The 18,559-nt window shown below is 38.0% G+C and overlaps 1 protein-coding gene across 3 annotated transcripts in view; it reads left to right on the forward strand.

Annotated features, from left to right (window-relative positions):
* Positions 1–18,559, forward strand: part of LOC149316860 (lysophosphatidylcholine acyltransferase 1-like) — a 70,283-nt gene that overhangs the window by 36,641 nt on the left and 15,083 nt on the right. For all 3 annotated transcript variants that reach the window (XR_016280541.1, XR_016280542.1, XM_089516402.1), the window contains exons 5-12: positions 423–483; positions 8,707–8,765; positions 10,136–10,170; positions 10,718–10,772; positions 11,512–11,594; positions 11,848–11,973; positions 13,182–13,335; positions 14,787–14,885. Coding sequence is in view for 1 of the 3 variants with exons in the window: in XM_089516402.1 (XP_089372528.1) it covers positions 423–483; positions 8,707–8,765; positions 10,136–10,170; positions 10,718–10,772; positions 11,512–11,594; positions 11,848–11,973; positions 13,182–13,335; positions 14,787–14,885 (672 nt within the window). In the remaining 2 variants the exon portion in view is untranslated. The remainder of the gene's footprint in view (positions 1–422; positions 484–8,706; positions 8,766–10,135; positions 10,171–10,717; positions 10,773–11,511; positions 11,595–11,847; positions 11,974–13,181; positions 13,336–14,786; positions 14,886–18,559) is intronic.

An 18,559-nucleotide genomic window follows, 5' to 3' on the forward strand; every position in this document is an offset into this window, starting at 1 on the left:
AGATGCTGTTCTTATTCCAGATAACTCTAAGTCTACACTAGATAATAAAGAAAGTGAGGAGTAGGTCCGTGGTTGCCTCATGTATGTGTCCGGTTCTTAAATGGAGTGTGAAGAATCCTTTAATATTCCTGTCTTGCTTAGTAAGAAGGCATTTGGCCTCAAGAATTTGCTGTTCCAAACAAGATAGTAGTTCAAAGATACCTGGGCCTCATTCCATACATTCTTTCATAGATTACTTTCTGTTTTGTAGAATACCTTGGGAATAATCTTGAGGCTTTGAAACTGTCACACATTCTTTATTTAGCAACATTTTGAGGTTAAGTTTGAAGATTTTCATTCTGACTTTGAAATATACTTCATAAGAAAGATGCACAGAAAGTATAAAAATAATTTGTAATAGAAGTTTTGTTTCTGTTTCTAAGATAATGATATTCCCAGAAGGAACCTGCACTAATCGATCTTGTCTAATTACCTTCAAGCCTGGTATGTATTATCCACATTCTTTCTTTCCCGTGCATCCTCTCTGTAACATTAGATTCTGAAGCATGCCATTCATTGCTCAGTGTTGCCAAGGGACACATCATTTGTCACAGCAAATACAAGGCACTTTGTTTTTGCTCTGAGTTGGCTATATCTTTTCTGTAAAATTTGTTTATCTGGAAATGTTAGATAGACCTGCCCTTGTGACCTGTAATTGGCCAGGGCTCCTTGGGACATTTACACAGTGTTTTCAGAAACTCAGATATCTTTAAAACATTGCATGAAGACAAGATCAGACATTAGCAAAAATAAATGGAACCTGTATTCTGTATACAAACTGGTAACTAAACACACGAGCCAGTTTTCATATTACAGAAGATGGATTCCATTTCCACCTTGTTCTTAGAGTATGCAAGTTGAAATATTGAGAATTTAAATGTTAGCTGCGGCTTTCAGAGTATTTGTACAGTTAAAAGAACGAAAGTACTGTTACTGAGGTCTGCTTTTTCTAAAAAGGGGGAAAATATAGATTTAATGGTGCATGTACTTTCAAATCTGGCCCAAAGATTTTTGTTAGTCCCAACTAGAGTAAAAACAACAGATCGCTGCGACTTACCATTCAAAAACATAAGTTTTGATTCATCATTCAAACATTTATTCTGTGGGCCTGCTTTAATTTGAATTACTTTCAGTATCCAGGCTTTAGTATTTACTTTAGGAGAAAATAATTGAAACAGGACATTCTATCATTTCATTCTTCTCGGTGGTTTGTATTTAGTCCTTACACTTGCTTACTATCACCTAGTTCAAGCTGGAGCATACTGGAAATTTCTTAACAGCCTATTATCAGTGTAAGTGGGGGCATGTTTGGGATACAGTTTGGCCTCAAACAGTTAAAACCTTACTATGGCAACCTAATCTTTTCTGAGTGTTAATGCCACTAGCTCAGTTCTCTAAATGTATGGAATTTTAAAAAATGTTTCCAAGTATGCACAGGGAGTATTTAAGAAGACCTCCCTAATGAAAAAGGCAGGTGGAATGCTATAATTTTATGGGAGAAAGGAGTTGTCTCAAAATGAAGTATTACAGTGTTTTCCTTTGCTGCCAGTTTAATGGTCAGAGGTGTAATTAGATTATTCTTTCCATATTTGCATGGTCCTCATTTCCTCATCCAATAAAATTAGTTAATGGAGATGGCAATATTTGTCAAAGCTTATGAAAGGAAGGTGTGCTTATTTGTTTATATACTTTTGACTGAGGCTTGTACAGATGGAAAAGAGATCAGGTCTGTCTGTCTGTCTTGCCATGTTTTGCTAAATCCTAAAGTTAAGCCAATTCTGCATATTAGGTAATTCAAACATCACAGTTCAGAGAATTATGGTACTACCTTTTACTTAATTCCTTCAGAAAATAGAGGAAGTATCCCTGTTTTGATATCCCTTGATATGGGCCTTGAGTAGCATTACGGTGTCCCTTTGTAATATATGTTTTATTATCCTATGTTTATGGGATCCCTGGATTTCTTTGTGTGTGCGCATATGGATTTTTGTGTACAAGCACACGCAGAAATTTTCCAGTGTATTCCAAGTTAATGTTAATGTTAATTACTTCAGTCTAATAACAGTATAATTTATTGTCACTTTAAATGATATTATAGAAAACAATAGAAGGTGCACATTAAATTGTAATACAGAACAGTTCAGTTCAAAGTGGTTGTCCCATGCCAGTCCCCTGAGCCATTGGCTGCCAGTCCCTAGATATTCCCAGGAAAGAAAGAAACAATTGTAGTGAATTCACACAATTATGGTGCTTGTCCCTGGCACATTGGGAAAATATAATTGCTATTCCCCCACATCAGTTAACCTGAGACACACTGCTATAGAAGGTACATTTTTTTTAAGTTAATCTTTAGATTATAGTATGCAGACTAGAATGCCATAATCCAGTCTACATGTACTAAGGCATATATCACAATAACTAGCTCTGATTTCATCGGAAATGAACAAAGGAAGAACACCAGCTTAATCTGTGAAAAGAGAGTCCTGCTACAACCACCAGAGAAGTGTTTGTTTGGGAGTTAGATGATGTAAGTTAGTGGAATGGTTCCAAAATCTTCATTGTAGTCCTACTAGGTAACAAACTGAGTTTGATGATTCAGTGATCAAGCATGCAGATTTATATATTATCACACATAGAAAGGCAAACAAATATTTTAATTACTAGACGGACAGACAGATAGCTGTGTGAGCATCTCCTGATTCAGTTCAGAGCCCAGTTTGGCAACATTGATCAAGCACTGATTGATTTGGAACTCATCTGATCTGGACTCCAGATGTAGAAATCCAGATCACCAGCCTTCCTGTTCACATATATTGGGAAGCAAATACAGCTTATAACTTTATCATTTCCCCCTCTTATCTGCATGAAATGTGGGAACATCATAGACCTGAAAGAGGGGATTGGTATTGCTAAATTAAAGACAAGTAGCTTCAGAGAATTTTGTAATGGGCATCTTTAGAGCTTTCCTTTTCTAAAAATTCCACACATTTTAAAAGCATATACATTGAGCCCTCAGTATCTTGGGTGTGGGGTTGGTTCCAGGACCTGGCATGAATGGCAAAAAATGTGTCATTCCCTGCTAATAATATGGTATTGGGCAGTAGCGGAGGTAGCAGCAAGATTCAACCGCCAGATGTATATTCTTCAGTTGCCTACCTCCAAGGAGCACAGCAGCCACCCGTTTCTGCTTTCGAGGCAGTAGATGCAGGGATTCTGCTGATTCAATCCCAAAACAGAATTGGGTGACTGGGGGCTCTCTGGAGGTAGGGGAGCATAAAGTATGTGTGCCTGGTGGCCAGGGCTTACTGCCATCTCTGCTACTGCCCTACACCATATTATTAATATGGTCTTATCAATAAGGGGTTATATAAGGGAGATTTTCAGTACAGTACAGTACAGTACTGTACAGTACAGTTGGCCCTCCACATTTGTGACTTTGACTTTCACAGATTTGATTAATATGTTCTCTCTAGAAAAGTCTGGGTCCTCCAGCATGTCTCTATTGTCAACCTCTGCCAAAATTCACACTGGAGGACCTAGGAATTCCTAGAGAGAACACTTCTCTAGGCATTTGTAGGTGCTCCAGCACAATTTCATGGTCAACGTCTGGCAGGTCTTGGCCATACAATTGCCCTGGAGGACCTAGAAATTCCTAGAGATGAATTGTTCTTTCATGTAAAAAAAAAAGTGGGTTTTTTTATTTGTGGTTTTCACTGAGGTTCTGTGCCCCTAGCCCCAGTGAATGTGGGGGGTCCACTGTATTGTATTGTCCCCCTGAAAACCGTAGTGTAAATCTCCTTGATCCTCCCTCCCCTTCCCTCTGATAAGAAAGAGCAGCCACTGCCACAACTACTGCCAACCGCACCAAAGCTTGAGGCTGTTGTGTGCAGGAGGTTCTTGGACAAGGGCAAGAGGGTAAGGGTGAGGGCAAGACACCCTGAAAGATGTGAGACTACAGAGAGACATGAGCGTCTGTGGAATGGCAGATCCTTACATATCTCTGCAGCATCATGTTTGTGCCTCTCTCCTCACCCTCATGTTTGCATCTCTCTCCCTCACCTCCAGGGAGCACTCCATCTGCCTGCTTCTGCCTCGCACTTCTCTGCAGTCTCACCTCTCTCTCAAAGCTTCTCCAGCCTTGCAAATACAGTACTGTGTATATTATGATACTTTTGTTGGGTAAAGTATTGTGTACTGTGTTGTCTACAGTGCTGTAGTTTGAATCTGCAGTTGGTTCAATCAACAGATACCAGGCCTGTGTATATGGTGGGCCCACCACGTACTCAGTTGACCACTCAGTTCTTGCCCATTCATGCTGCATCCATCCTGCCATATGCCCACTTGTATTATGAAGACATTCCTAAAGCCCTGAGAGTGTCCTCCAGCTTTACAATAGAAGAACTGTGCCAAAGAAGGCCATAAAAAAGAGTTAAGGTGGATGAAAATAGTGCACTGATGGAGATCGTGGTGGCAACATGCTTTCCCCAGTCCATCTCCTACACTGTTTCCTACCTAATTTTCTTGCTTGAGAAGGTGAAGACCTGTTGCCAGAGTTCTATTCTTGCCCTGTAGCTCTTGCTCTTGCTGCCTGGGTACTGCCTCTATTGTGAGCCAGACAGAGTGCTTTGCGCTTTGATGTTAAGAGTACAGTACTGGTGCTATAATACCCTGGCAAATTACCACCACTCATATTCTGCCTGCAATGAAGAAAGATAGCAATCCTGGAATTTGCTCCATGTCATAGTAGTCCGAGACAATGCCCTGCCTTTTCTATGGTAACTCAGACTGTTTGTCCTTCATTTCAGCAGTTTCCTCTCTCATGGTTCTGTTGCAGCCCACTATCTGCCTATGGACTTCAGTTTCAATCAGAGCCTTTCTGATAGTGGAAGTAGACTTCTACCCACTAGTACCACCCCAAGCCCTAACAAGTTTTTCTGGTGATGAAAGAGGCTTGCTTCCACTACCTCTAAAACTTCTGGCCTTCACAGATCTTACTGAAGTGAAGGCAAATAGTTCTGATTCGCTTCAACCTTAGGTCATCATGTGGATCTGTATTAATGCTGAAGATCATACCTCTTACATAGCTTTGTACATTTGCTAAATGTATCATGAAAGTGTTGTGGCAAAGGTTGGTAAGTTTTACTACAGTCAGATGTAACAAAGGAATGGTTAAACTGTTAATTGTATATAAATGATATATAAACAGCATGGTGTAGTGGTTTCAGCATTGGATAACAGCTCTGAAGACCAGCATTTGAGTCCCTGCTCAGCCATGAAAACTGGGTGACTGTGGACAAGCCACACAGCCCCAAAAAATCCCATGATAGGGTCACCTTTGTGAATAAATACTTTGTGAATAAAATTAATGACCATGTTAGCAGACTACATGAATGTAAAATGGCACATACAGACAGATGGAAAGAATAGGGAGATAATTTTAAAAAAAACAAATACTCAATATAAGAAAGCAAATCAGACACCTAACAACAGTTTGAGCCAATTGGGATGAGGATGCATTTTGCTGTGTTCAACATTTACACTCACACACACACACACACACACACACAGAGAGAGAGAGAGAGAGAGATATTAACAATCATATAGAATCCTCTGAGTTAAAACAGACTACTCATTTTTTAAAAAAACTCAACAACTTCCCAACCTTTACCACAACACTTTCATGATCTCCTACTAACAGATAACTCTTAGCAAATGAATAAAACTATGTAGGAGATAAGTTAGTACTGTATAATACTTGAATGACTTTATATTATTGCTCCCCATAAGCATTGCAACTGGAGAGTACTGGTGAGATTCTTGCCTCAAAATGCATTTTAGAGCTGAGAATGAACAAAATCCAGCTCCCCTTCCTCCTTGATATCATACCACCTTCGTGTTTTCTTTATATAGTCCTCTGGAGACATACTTGCTTTGTTCTCTCATGTTTTTTTCACACCGGAATCTCCAGATTGGTCTGAATACATTTTGGATTATACCATTCATCTCCAGAACCACCTTAGTCTAATTCAATCATATAAATTGACCCAGTTCAGTTTGGGATTCCTCTGCATTAATTACACAGGTATATCTAAATGCATATGTGAGAGAAGGAGGGAGGGAGGGAGGGAGAGAGAAATGGAATATCCAGCAGAAGAATCCATAGATGCAGAGTTAAAGAAATACATACGTAGAAAATTGTTTTTTCAATAGCCAAGAAATTGTTGGTTTATTTGCAGTTTAACAGTAATTACTATTCTATCCTATTAGTGAAGGTGGCTTTTTGTAGAGTGAGAGTACCAGGCACTGCTCTTGTAAAGGCTTTTAGAAAAGATAGCTTCAAATTAATTTAATGTTAAATCGGTTTTTCTGTGATAAAATGTACATGCACAATAGTGAGTCTGAATTTCAGAAACTTTCTTTTAATAACACCAGTCTCTGACATTTTCTCTGTTGTTCAGACAAAGAGAGTAAAAGAGACCTGGACCTAGTGGTCTTAGTTCAACAGGTTTCACTAATTCATGAGTAAACAGCAGTGGTACTCAGTATCTATGGGAGATGGGTTTAGAAAGAGACGTTCTGTTACACAAAAATAGAGAAAAGCCTGTTTTACTGGAAAGGTGCAGAGTACTGAAACAAGTTTGGAGAAGTTCATATTCTAACTTGGAAAAACTAGTGGGTACAGTTGCTAAAGTATTGGGGGAAATAGAAGCTTCCACCTAAAATTCTTAATTTTGATTAAAATGAGGAAGAATTCAGTGTTCCATGAAAGATTTTGATTGTGTTTATCTCAGGAGAGTATAAAAGCTGCAGGCATAGACAAGAAATATTGTTGATTGTTTCATTTGGTACTGCCTTCTCATTTCCAGTTTGAGTATGGTAATCTTCTTCCATTCCACCTTTCATCTATTCCAATAGGATTAATAGTTGTAGATTGCTTTTCCACTTAACAGTCTCTAATTGACTGGTGTATCTTGGACCATAATACAAAAGAGACTATAAGACAAGGGTTTTAAATGTTTAAAAGGAATGTTTTGCAAAATATTTTTCTTCACTAAATTGTTTTCACCATGTGATGGAACATTTCTTTTCTTTTGTAGCCATAGAGATTATCACCAGAGAAAAAGGATGGGCGAGAAGCAGGATGCTCCCGTCCTTATCACACAATTGTGTGAAGATTAACACATGACATCCTGCAACGCTGTGCTCATCCCCTCCTTCTCCAGCCATGAAGTGGAATGGTCCTATCATTTTTCATTAACGGGAAACTACCATTAATGAAAAGTTACAGGACAATTCCACTTCATTGACAGGAGAAGGATGGGATGAGTACGATGTCACAAGATGTAGTGTGATAATCTTTTTGTGATAAGGATGGGAGCATCCCACTTCTCTCCCGTCTTTTTACTCCATGTAATAATCTCCCATGTATGTCTGTGAGACCATAGGATTTGTTAGCCAGGAGATCATTAATCTCAAGTACTTCTGTGGAATTACTGGGTATTTGTTGCTTAAAGAAACACTGCCTCATCTTCTGTCTTTGTATTTGCAACAAACGATCATGTTTATCAAAGTTAGGAGTGCACCAGTTGGAAGTGCACCATAACTTCTGCCACAATATAGGTACAGTCAACCCTTGGTATCCACCCTTTTTTTATCCATGGATTCAAGCATCCACAGCTTGAAAATATTTAATAAATATATAAATTTCGAAGGCAAACCTTGATTTTGCCATTTTATATAAGGGATACCATTTCACTATGCCCTTGCATTTAATGGGACTTGAGCATCCATGGATTTTGGTATCCATGGGGGGTCCTGGAACCAAACCCCAGTGGATACCAAATATATATAGTGGATATATTTTCATAAAACGAAAAGAATAAGTTCTTATGGTATCCCCCATTTAGCAAAAGCCCTCTTTAAAAAAAGCAATATACCATCTTACAACGAGATTTGGATATGGCCAGATTTGACCATATTGTTCTTTGGGCAGGAAATCTCAACCTGTGTTTACCATTCAGTACTTATGCTTATGTAAGTGTCTGTATGCTCTTACATGGATTTTTTAAATGTGATTTGTTTGTGTTGGTCTCTTGTAAATGAACCTCAGAGCATATCATATAAATAAACTATTATATAACACCAAACACAAGGGCAGCAGGACCATGATTCACACTGGGTTTAATTCAGTTATGCTTACCAAGACCCAGTGGAATTCGAGTAAGAGTTGTATGACCGAAGTTAAAACATTCCCCGGTGCGTTCTAACGTGCATGCGCGGGGCCACTCATGGAACGTTACAGGAACTCAATGGGGCCCAGAACCCCATTTTACCACACAGCAGAACGCCACCTTTGCTGCCGGGCGTTCCCATCGCGTTCCCATTGCGTTCCAGAGGGCACCATTTCTGGGAACGCTTTGAAACAGTTCCCAGAAATGGCGCCCTCTGGAACTCAATGGGAACGCCCGGCGGCAAAGGCAGCCTTCCGCTGTGCGGTAAAATGGGGTTCTGGGCCCCATCGCATTCCCGTCACGTTCCGTGCGCAGCCCTGCACGTTTTAACCTCGGTGCGATAAACTTCTAAGTCTTGATCAAGCACATCATCAAAAGGCATCAGAGCTTGGAATTAGAATGTGTTGTAATTCTATGTATCCCATATGTCTTATAGGAGCATTTATCCCTGGAGTGCCTGTCCAACCAGTGATTCTACGTTATCCAAACAAATTGGTAAGCTGGAGTGTGTTTTGATTCCTAAAAAACTGTTTTTAAAATGGATGTTAAGTTATCATAGAATATATTCTTTCTTTATTTCTTCCTTTCTTTGCTAAAGCAAACAGTATAAAATCAGGTAGTAATTGACATAGAGGTGGAGCCAACAGGCGGGAAGGAGTGGCCTGAGGTCACTCTGGCTGCAAGTGGGCTGGGACTGTGGCGACTGAATGGCCCAAGTCATTCTGCCAGGAGCTGGATTATCTTGGTCCCTTTTTGCTTCAGGACTGGAGTGTGACATCAGCATGACATCAGGCCACTTTGGGGGCATGTATCATGTAAATGCCAGGCTCCAAATGTGGCCAGAAGCCACTTCATTTGCCCCCCTGTTCTGGGCCTAAGGCAACCGTTGCCCTCTTTCTGTTTCTCAGTTGTGTGTACTAGATGCAAAGGAAATTTAGTGTGCATTGGTTCCACTCCTCCTCAAAATGGAGACAATAAAGCATATTCCCTCAAGCAGTTAAACTATTCCTGTACTCACTGGAAAAACTGAACTTGTTTACCTTTTTCTTCTAATGGCTGTAATGCAGGATATGACATTAACTTCTGATTTGAGAGCAACAGTCTTGCACAGACCAAGCAGAAATAAACATGGCTCAGAGTTTTGGACCTTTGGATTTTCTTTTCTCGTGCACACACTTTGAACCAGCCAAAGAAGAATAGTAAATTCCATCATGATTAGGAATGTATCTGCAGAATGCAAGCTTTAATTTACTAGTGACTTATTATGGGAAGATTTTTTTCAGTTCAGTCTATGAGTAAATGTATACAAGATTGTATGGTATATCTTGTAACACAGATGCTATGTCACTGTCACTAGAGGGCACTGAGAATTCTTTAGTAAGCTGGAAGAATTGATGGCTATATACTATGATATGCACAATGCTTATAAATCTTTTGTTTTTTTGTTAAACTGAGGGATATGGGATTTGAATGTAAAAACAAACATTGTTATGTTAACTGAGATGAAATAAGCAAGATTTTTAATGCTATATAAATGGAGTAAAATCAGAAAGTTATAAAAAAGAATTTTGTTTGAACATAAGGGGGAAAGAACGTGTATATTTGCTTTGATAATGTAAATAAATGCTAAAAAAATTCTTCCTTGTGACCAATATATTGAAAAAATGGAATATAGAGAGCTTTCTAGTTTATTCTCATTGATATGCGTGTGCGCGCATGCGCGCACGCACACACACACACACACACACACACACACACACACACCACATATACACATACATACACATATAGTCTGTATATTAGTGGCACTAATTTGAACCTGTTAGCCTGCTGACTGTAATGGAATGTATTTCTTTTGTGCATAGGATACGATCACATGGACGTGGCAAGGTCCAGGAGCGTAAGTGAGCTATGTATTACTTCATTTTTTATTGTTGTTGTTCAGTTGGACATCCTTATCCACAGATTTTTTTATACACGGATTCAAGCATCCACGGCTTGAAAATATTTCTAAAAAGTATAAAGTTCAAGTATCAAACATTGATTTTTCCATTTTACATAAGGGACACCATTTTGCAATGCCATTGTATTTAATGGGACTTGAGCATCCACGGATTTTGTTATTCACGGGGGTTCCTGGAACCAAACCCCAGCAGATAACAAGGATCCAATGTATTAGGTTTCCCTATTTACTACTGCACTTTAAGATGTGCTCAGAAAGATTTTGTCAAGTTTCAAGTGATGGTTGTGGTGTGTGAAATAATGAAAAATTATTTATAGATCTGATTCCATGCCTAGCCTATTATTTTTATAATTAGCAAGGACTGGATTCTTATTCATACATACAATAGCTTTTAAAAATGCATTCTGATTATAGTTGCAGAACTGATAACCTGTGAACATGTAAATGGGGAAAAAAAGTTGTTTTTTTCTGTTTACCCCTCTAGGTTGAAAATCCTGTGGCTTACTTTATGTCAGTTTCATAATTTTGTGGAAATAGAGGTTAGTATGAAATTGCCAGTCTGCATTCATCTGCATATTGACCTAGGACAAAATGATTTCAAAAACCAATTTAAACTGCATCATTTTTGCTTTAACTGGATGCTACAATGAGAGGAGTCTACTAAAATAGTATATATTCCATAGTGCGTGGAAAGAGGGTAATAGCCGATCCCCCCCCCCTTCAATTACAATAGCAATTACCTACCATTTTCTGATCATTTTGGTTTTACTTTAATTATACTTCTGAAACTGAGTAGAAAATGGTAGGGGCTTGTTGAGAGAGAACTTTAATACCATTTGTTGATCATTATGCCACAGACCATACAAGGCTGGTACCTCTGAGAGCTACATTCTACATCTGTAATGCTCTAAAGAGGAAAAGAGTATTTTTGTGGTTAAAGGCTTTACTGGTGGGAAAGATGAGGCACTTTCTGCAACAGAAACACAGCACAGAAGAAGGACATACTGATTAGCATTAAAACCACCATTAAGGCACTAAAAAAAAACCCTAACATTTTTGTAAGATATTTTTGTGAGATTAAAATGCTCCTAAAAACCTAATGCTTGTTACATTACCACAACTCCTGAATGGTGGCTGTCAAAACTGTAATGGTTTTTACTTTTTGCTCTAATTTCCACCCCTGTTACTGTAACCCTCTTAAAAGCCACATGATTAGTGCATGGCTGTACATGATTGTGGGGTTGTTTTGAAACTTCATACCTTTTTTTCTGCTCACAGTTCTTGCCTGTGTATATACCTTCCGAAGAAGAAAGGAAGAATCCATCCTTGTATGCAAATAATGTGAGACGTGTAATGGCAAAGTAAGTGGTCTTTCATTTCTGATAGCATGGGGCAGCATCTGCTTATTTTGATACTGTGCTGGCTTCAATATTTGCTTATATTTCCCTTTATATGAAGTACTGTAGTAAAACTAATGTGATTAAACTTTATAAAGAAAACATTGCCATTTCAACAGTGAAGATTTGTGAGGTAGTGGAACAGATGGAGTAGTCTAGACCTTGTTGGTATGCTTTATAATACAATATATTAAAATTGTAATTTTCTTCACTAAAGGGCTTTAGGAGTTCCTGTCACAGACTATACTTTTGAAGACTGCCAGCTAGCTTTGGCTGAAGGACAACTCCGTCTCCCTTCAAACACTTGTCTCTTAGAATTTGCAAAACTTGTAAGAAGTCTTGGGTGAGTAGATCTATTGATATGTAAAAGTATACAGTTGAATAATTAAAGTTCTCAAACTTACATAGGAGATTATCAGATGGGGGAAAACTGGGGAGGGAAAAGGGCATATTCTCAACAAACTCACACAATCACGCTGAAGATTTTCAGGTGACATCGCACTTATCCAGGACTTAACCCATGAAGATCCAGGAATGCTCCAGCACAAACCACTCCCAGGAGTTGTGCAATTTTGCTGGGAGTATGCCTTTTACCCCTGGTTTTGTTCCCCCATCTGATAATCTACATAGTCAGATTTAAACAATAAAGCATTTAGACTATGAGGAATAAGTTACCCATCATCCTGTAAAGGAATGTCCATCTTTTTAGGTTTCCTAAAATGAAGATCTGGTGTACAACAAAAGAGGACCAGAAAAAAATTGTTTGAAAAACTACATAATTTCAAAACCTGTCAATATTGTAGAAGCTTCAGTTAATTATAAAAGGCATACAGTATTACCAGTTTTCTTCTGCTGAATATCTGCGGGTTCAGTAGGCTGGTCTTACCACCAAGAAAACCGTAATTTCCCATCTAGGTTAATACTTATTTTCTGTCTGTTGGCTAAACCATCATTCCTTTTCACACATTAGATGGACTGTGTTTTGTAAAAATGAAAGCTTAAACTGCTTAAATCTGTATATCACTTTATAAATGGTATCTATTTGTTAACTGAAAGTGAAAGATAATGCTTTATTGGAGCTGGGATCTTTTTTTTCTTAGTATTTTTTCTAGTTTTGACTATTGCACTGAAGTTCATTTCATAAAAGGGGAGGTTTTATCAGAGTACACACCTGGTGGATTCTGGAAATTTGAGCCCAAAGAAAGTAAAAATAACCTTTCCATTTCTCTAATAATCAGAAGATATACTCAGATAAACTGCAAAGTTCTGTGAGGATGAATGTTTGAATGAGTAACCACTGGAGGAGAAAATGTAGAATTTGAGTATGTAGGGAACAATGTTTAGCCTTGCTCTCCTGCTAACTTCCTAGACTGAAATCCAGATTATTCATTAGATCCAATTTTTAGTTAAAACAAAGAATAGTTGGGTTTTTTTTCCAAAATGAATTAATCACAAAAAAATACATACCTTGGTTATTTTGCTCTCTCTCTCTCTCTCTCTCTCTCTCTCTCTCTCTCTCTCTCTCTTTTTTTTTTTTTTTTTTTTTTTTAGGTTAAAGCCAGAGAAGCTTGAAAAGGAACTTCAGGCATATTCAGAAAGTGCCAAGAGAACGAAAGGCCAAAGGGTCAGTCTTAATGAGTTTGCTGAATACTTGGAAGTCCCAGTTTCAGATACATTAAAAAATATGTTTGCACTTTTTGATGAGGTAAGAAGTTCAGTAATTCTAGACTTGTCAAATAAACTGGTTTTAGTATTTGAATTAAATGAATCAGTGGTAGTCATAGAATCATAGAATCATAGAGTTGGAAGAGACCGCAAGGGCCATCCAGTCCAACCCCCTGCCATGCAGGAAATCCAGATCAAAGCATCCCTGACAGATGGCCATCCAGCCTCCATTTGAAGACCTCCAAAGAAGGACACTCCACTCCACTCCGAGGGATTTTGTTCCACTGTCGAACAGCCCTTACTGTCAGGAAGTTCCTCCTAATGTTGAGGTGGAATCTCTTTTCCTGCAGCTTGCATCCATTGCTCCGGGTCCTAGTCTCTGGAGCAGCAGAAAACAAGCTTGAGTCCATGAGTCATTGGCTGCCAGCTCGCAGCAAATATCTAGGAAAGAAAAAAAAACTGTTGTAGCCAATGAGCACAAATATGGCACCATGCGTATTTGGCCTACCTTGAGTGTGGGCCATGTGGGCAGCCGAGTTTGAACCCACTTTTTGAAAAAGCATGATCAAGCCACTTTTTCCTGGCCATCTGCTCCATCCCAGAGTGAGAAAAACTGCCCTGAATCATACTCTCAAATCGTAGTAAGAGTCTATTGGGCTGTTTCAACTGTAATGTAGAAAGTATCTGTTTATATTATGAACAGTAGCACCACAAAACATGAGTGCTAAATTAAAGATAGTGTGTACATACCTTTTGCCTGTTGTGTGCATGTCTGGTCTTAGATTATGCATTTTATGGGCTCCTGATCACTATCTTTGCCACAGAGAAATGTGGCAAAAGGCCTCTCTTGCTGTGGAAAATGTTTGTGGAATGTAAAATCCAATTGTGTCGATTCAGCAAAGAATGGCACCTGTCCCCAAGAAATCTGCTCTACAAGGTTGGATGACCTTCCAAAAGCAGATTTTAGAGACATGTGGCAGGTTGCAGTAGGGAGACAAGAATAATAAAATCTGTTCAAATATTATGAAGTGTCTTCCTATGATATTGTCACTTTTTTTACAAGTCAAACTATCTCTTTCTGCCTTCACATATAATAAACACAGGGTTGGCTAGTGTGACACCGGAAGTTATATAGTAAAATGGCTATGTAATCAGCTTTTTTGAAAGCTGCTCTTTTACCTGGACTACCAGAAAGTCTCAGAAAAGCATTTGAGTACAATTGTATGCAGTTAAACATCCTAGAAACCCACCACTGCAATAAATAAGGGAGACTTTCATGATACCTTAAGAATTCAGAATAATTTAATTGTCCCTATTAATTGAAAAGCAGTAGATAATGTCGTCTTAATGGTAGTCTTTGGAAGTTTGGCTTTGCACATCTTTCTATGGAAGCCTTCATGTGAGCATTTTATGTGTGAACTTGAAATGTTCCTTTTCCTTTCAGTTATTTTTTGTGAAACTGGTAATGTAGTTTTTTGTTTCTCTTTGTAGAAGGAAGATGGTCTGATTGACCTACGAGAATATGTAACAGCATTGTCAGTAGTGTGTAGGCCATCTAAAACCCTGCAAACAATACAGATGGCTTTTAAGGCAAGTAGCTGCTTTAATTTAAAAGATTTTATTAAAACATTTTTAAAAACTAAACCTTATTTTGCAAAACAGCTAAATATTGTAAACCAAACAACTTCTATTTATACCTGGCAAGGAATCTGAAGTCATTGGAGATTATCACATTGGAGGCACAGTGTCCTTCTCTCATCCTTAAACTCTGCTAATTGCACGATTGGGGGCCAAAGATTATCACACACTCGTGTGTTTCTCCCATCCTTCTCCCATGTGTAAAGTGTAATGGAGTGTAATCCTGTTGGTATTAATGGGAACTCCATTAATTGTCCATTACACTTTACTGATGCATGCAAAAAAGAGAAACAATTTGTTGTAACTTCGTCTTTTTAGGGGGGGGGGGGTAAATCATCAGGAGTATAATGTAGATTGCTGCCCTTGGGCTGTATCCATACTGGAGAAATAATCCAGTTTGATACCATTTCCCAGTGCTGTGGAATTCTGGGAACAGTAGTTTGCTTGTAACTTGAGTGCATCAGGTGGTAACTAGTATTTAAATGGATTGTCACCAGTGCAGCACCACAAAGACAAAAACAATCTTCCAGAACAGTTCTGTTCTGTGGATTTTGTCTTGTCAGCAGCAGATATTGACAGAGTAATTTTAAAGTGGTTATTATTTATTTATTTAGAATATTTATACCCTGCTCTTTGGCTACAAAGATTCTCAGAGCAGTTTAGAGCTTGTTAATTTTAATTGATATTTACTATTTTGATGGGCTTTGATATCTATATGGAGAATATTCCTTTCTCTCACTTTTCATCTCCTTTGAGTACAACTTATAGTGAAAAGATGGCCAATAAAATTGTACCTGTTGTTGTTGTTGTTGTTGTTGTTGTTGTTATTTCTTACCTGCCTCTGCCCATGGGTTGAGGTGGGGAACAATAACAAATTAATATACAACAAACATCAGTTAAAAACACACAATATCAATTTAAAAGAACAAATAACATAAATATGTATTAAAACAATCCATATTTAAAATTTATAATTTACAATTTAAAAATCATCTGGCTAGGCCTGCTGGTTAACTTGTTAATCTGCAATCAAGTTATAGAGTTATTTACAAATGTTAAAAAATTTAAATCATTTTTATTAAACATAAACACAATCACAAACGCATTTTTAAAATATATCTGAAATGCAAACAATAAGAGGGAGTATGCCCAGGCCTGGACCCCGTTTTGAAAGCCATGAGCCTGGAAATGCTGGATTTAAAGGAAGGGAGAAAGCGAGGTTGGTGCCCTGTTTTTTGTAAGCCATGAGCCTGGAAATGCGGGTGCAAAAGTGTGTGTGTGTATGCATCCAGACTTGTTTCCCCATTTTCCATGCTGATACTGTGACCCTTGAGAGAGGTACAGAGAGGGAGATGTAGGGAGGGATGTGGTACTTTGTTTCCCCCTTTAGGTCGTTTGTAACATGTCCCAGTGTTACATGCCCTCGACTTATCCACGGGTCATATCAAAATCCATGATTTTGGCCTCAAAAACTGCCCTCGGCTTATACATGAGGTCGACTTTTAAATGAGTATATACGGTAATAACATAATAAACAAATAAACATAACTGAACTATTAAACAAAAATAAACATACAGTCCCCCCCCCCTTTTGATGGATATACAGTGGGCCTTTGGTATCCACTGGGGTTGGTTCCAGACCTCCCCACTGAATACCCAAATTTTCAAATTTATATATATTTCAAATATTTTCAAACTGTGGATGCTTGAATCTGTGGATAAAAAAATCTGTGGATAGGAAGGAATGACTGTATGCCAATATTATTCTACTTTCTTATCTATAATAATATATTTAAGCCTCTACAACAGTGGTATGCAAAATTTATTATTATTATTATTATTATTATTATTATTATTATTATTATTTTACATTTTCTCACCTCTCCCAGGTGGATCGAGGCAGGATTACAACCTAGTATAAAAATACAGATACAAAACACAACAATAAAATACATAAGCACTTAACAATTAAAAACGAAGTATCAAAAAGCGACAGTGGGATAAAGATATTCCAATCCTGATCAAAGAAGTGGATCTCTGTGTTTTATACAAAATCATGTGGGTATGCTTGCCGGAAGAGATCCGTCTTAACTGCCCTCTTAAAGGACTCCAAGGAGGTAGTAAGACGGATCTCTTCCGGGAAATTGTTCCACAATCTAGCAGCGACTGTGGTGAAAGCTCTTTGGGAAGTTGAAGCTAGTCTAGTTGTTTTTAATTCCAGCAAATTCTTCCCCGATGTTCTGAGAATGCGGGGAGAGGCATTCCTGTAAGTAACTCGGGCCCAAGCCATATAGGGCTTTTACCTTTGGGACCCCCCCCCCCCTTTACATCTACAAACAGACATCACACATACTCACTTGATGTAGTATATGAATAAAAATATTTTGTTTATTTAGTGTGCTTATTTTCATTTGTATATTCATGTAAATTCATATTTTAACATTTTATAAGGAAATAACACCTTTCAAATTAGAACAGTTTTATTTACATAAAATCTGGTTTCAATGCAATGCATGTGTAAATTTTATATGTAAAAAGGTTTGGGAAGAGGGGGAGGATCAGGGCTTCCAAGTCTTGCACCCACCTCCTTGAGAACTCTCATGCTCACCCAGGTATATAAACAGTGCGCCTCCAGAATGGCACCCACATCTAGTTGCCAGCACAACCCCAGGGTGACTTCCAGGCGTCTTGGGGGGAGTGTGGCATCAAAAGGCCATGATTGCAAGATACCCGGAAGCCGGCTTTACCAGGCCATTTGTTTTGGCCCATTATCAATTTATCCATTTGAGCAAGTTGAATAATCTTCGTTAGCCAGTCCTCTTGTGTTGGTATATTAGTGTCCTTCCATCTTGGGGCATACTGTGTGTTATTCTCGCTGCTGTAATCATGTATTGCAATGTCTTTTCATATTTCTTCTCAACTTCATAAATTAACCTTCAAAGCAAAAAAAAAAAAAAAAAAACCCAAAACCCCCTCTGATTTCATCTGTATCTTTATATTAAAAATGTCCTTTGACAATGAATGAATTTGAATTCAATATTTCTGTGCCTCATCACAGGTCCACCACATGTGAAAAAAAGCAATATCTTCAACTTGCATTTCCAACATTTGTTTGAATTATTCTTACAAATTTTATATAATCTGTTTGGTGTTAAATACCATCTATACATCATTTTATAAAAATTCTCTCTTAAATCATAACTCAAAGTAAATTTCCAGTTGTTTCTCATTGTTCCATTTGAATTGAGGAAGCAATATTTTGAGTTCATTTTACCATACAATCCTTCACCTGTTCCCCTTCTGTTTCAAATCTCAACAGTAGTTTATACATTTTAGTGATCAAATGTCCATTAACTGTACACAATTTAATTTCAAACTCAGGTCTAGACATTTCAAAACTGTTTTTAACCATTTTAAATCTTTCACTTAATTGCCTGCAAGCAAACTAGTTTAACACATGATCCTCCGAGTCCAGTTCTTCCCTTAATTTCAAGGTACTTTGATTGTTCTCTACAACCAACAGATCTTTATATATCAACTATTATTCTTTCATATAATTTTTTCTCTTTAAGAAGGCTTTTATAGGAGCGCACCAAAGAGGTACCCTTGTGTGGAACCTTGTTTTA

Source organism: Sceloporus occidentalis, unplaced genomic scaffold (assembly GCF_023333645.1).
Source record: "Sceloporus occidentalis isolate IW3139 unplaced genomic scaffold, rSceOcc1.0.p SCAF_3, whole genome shotgun sequence".
NCBI lineage: Eukaryota > Metazoa > Chordata > Lepidosauria > Squamata > Phrynosomatidae > Sceloporus > Sceloporus occidentalis.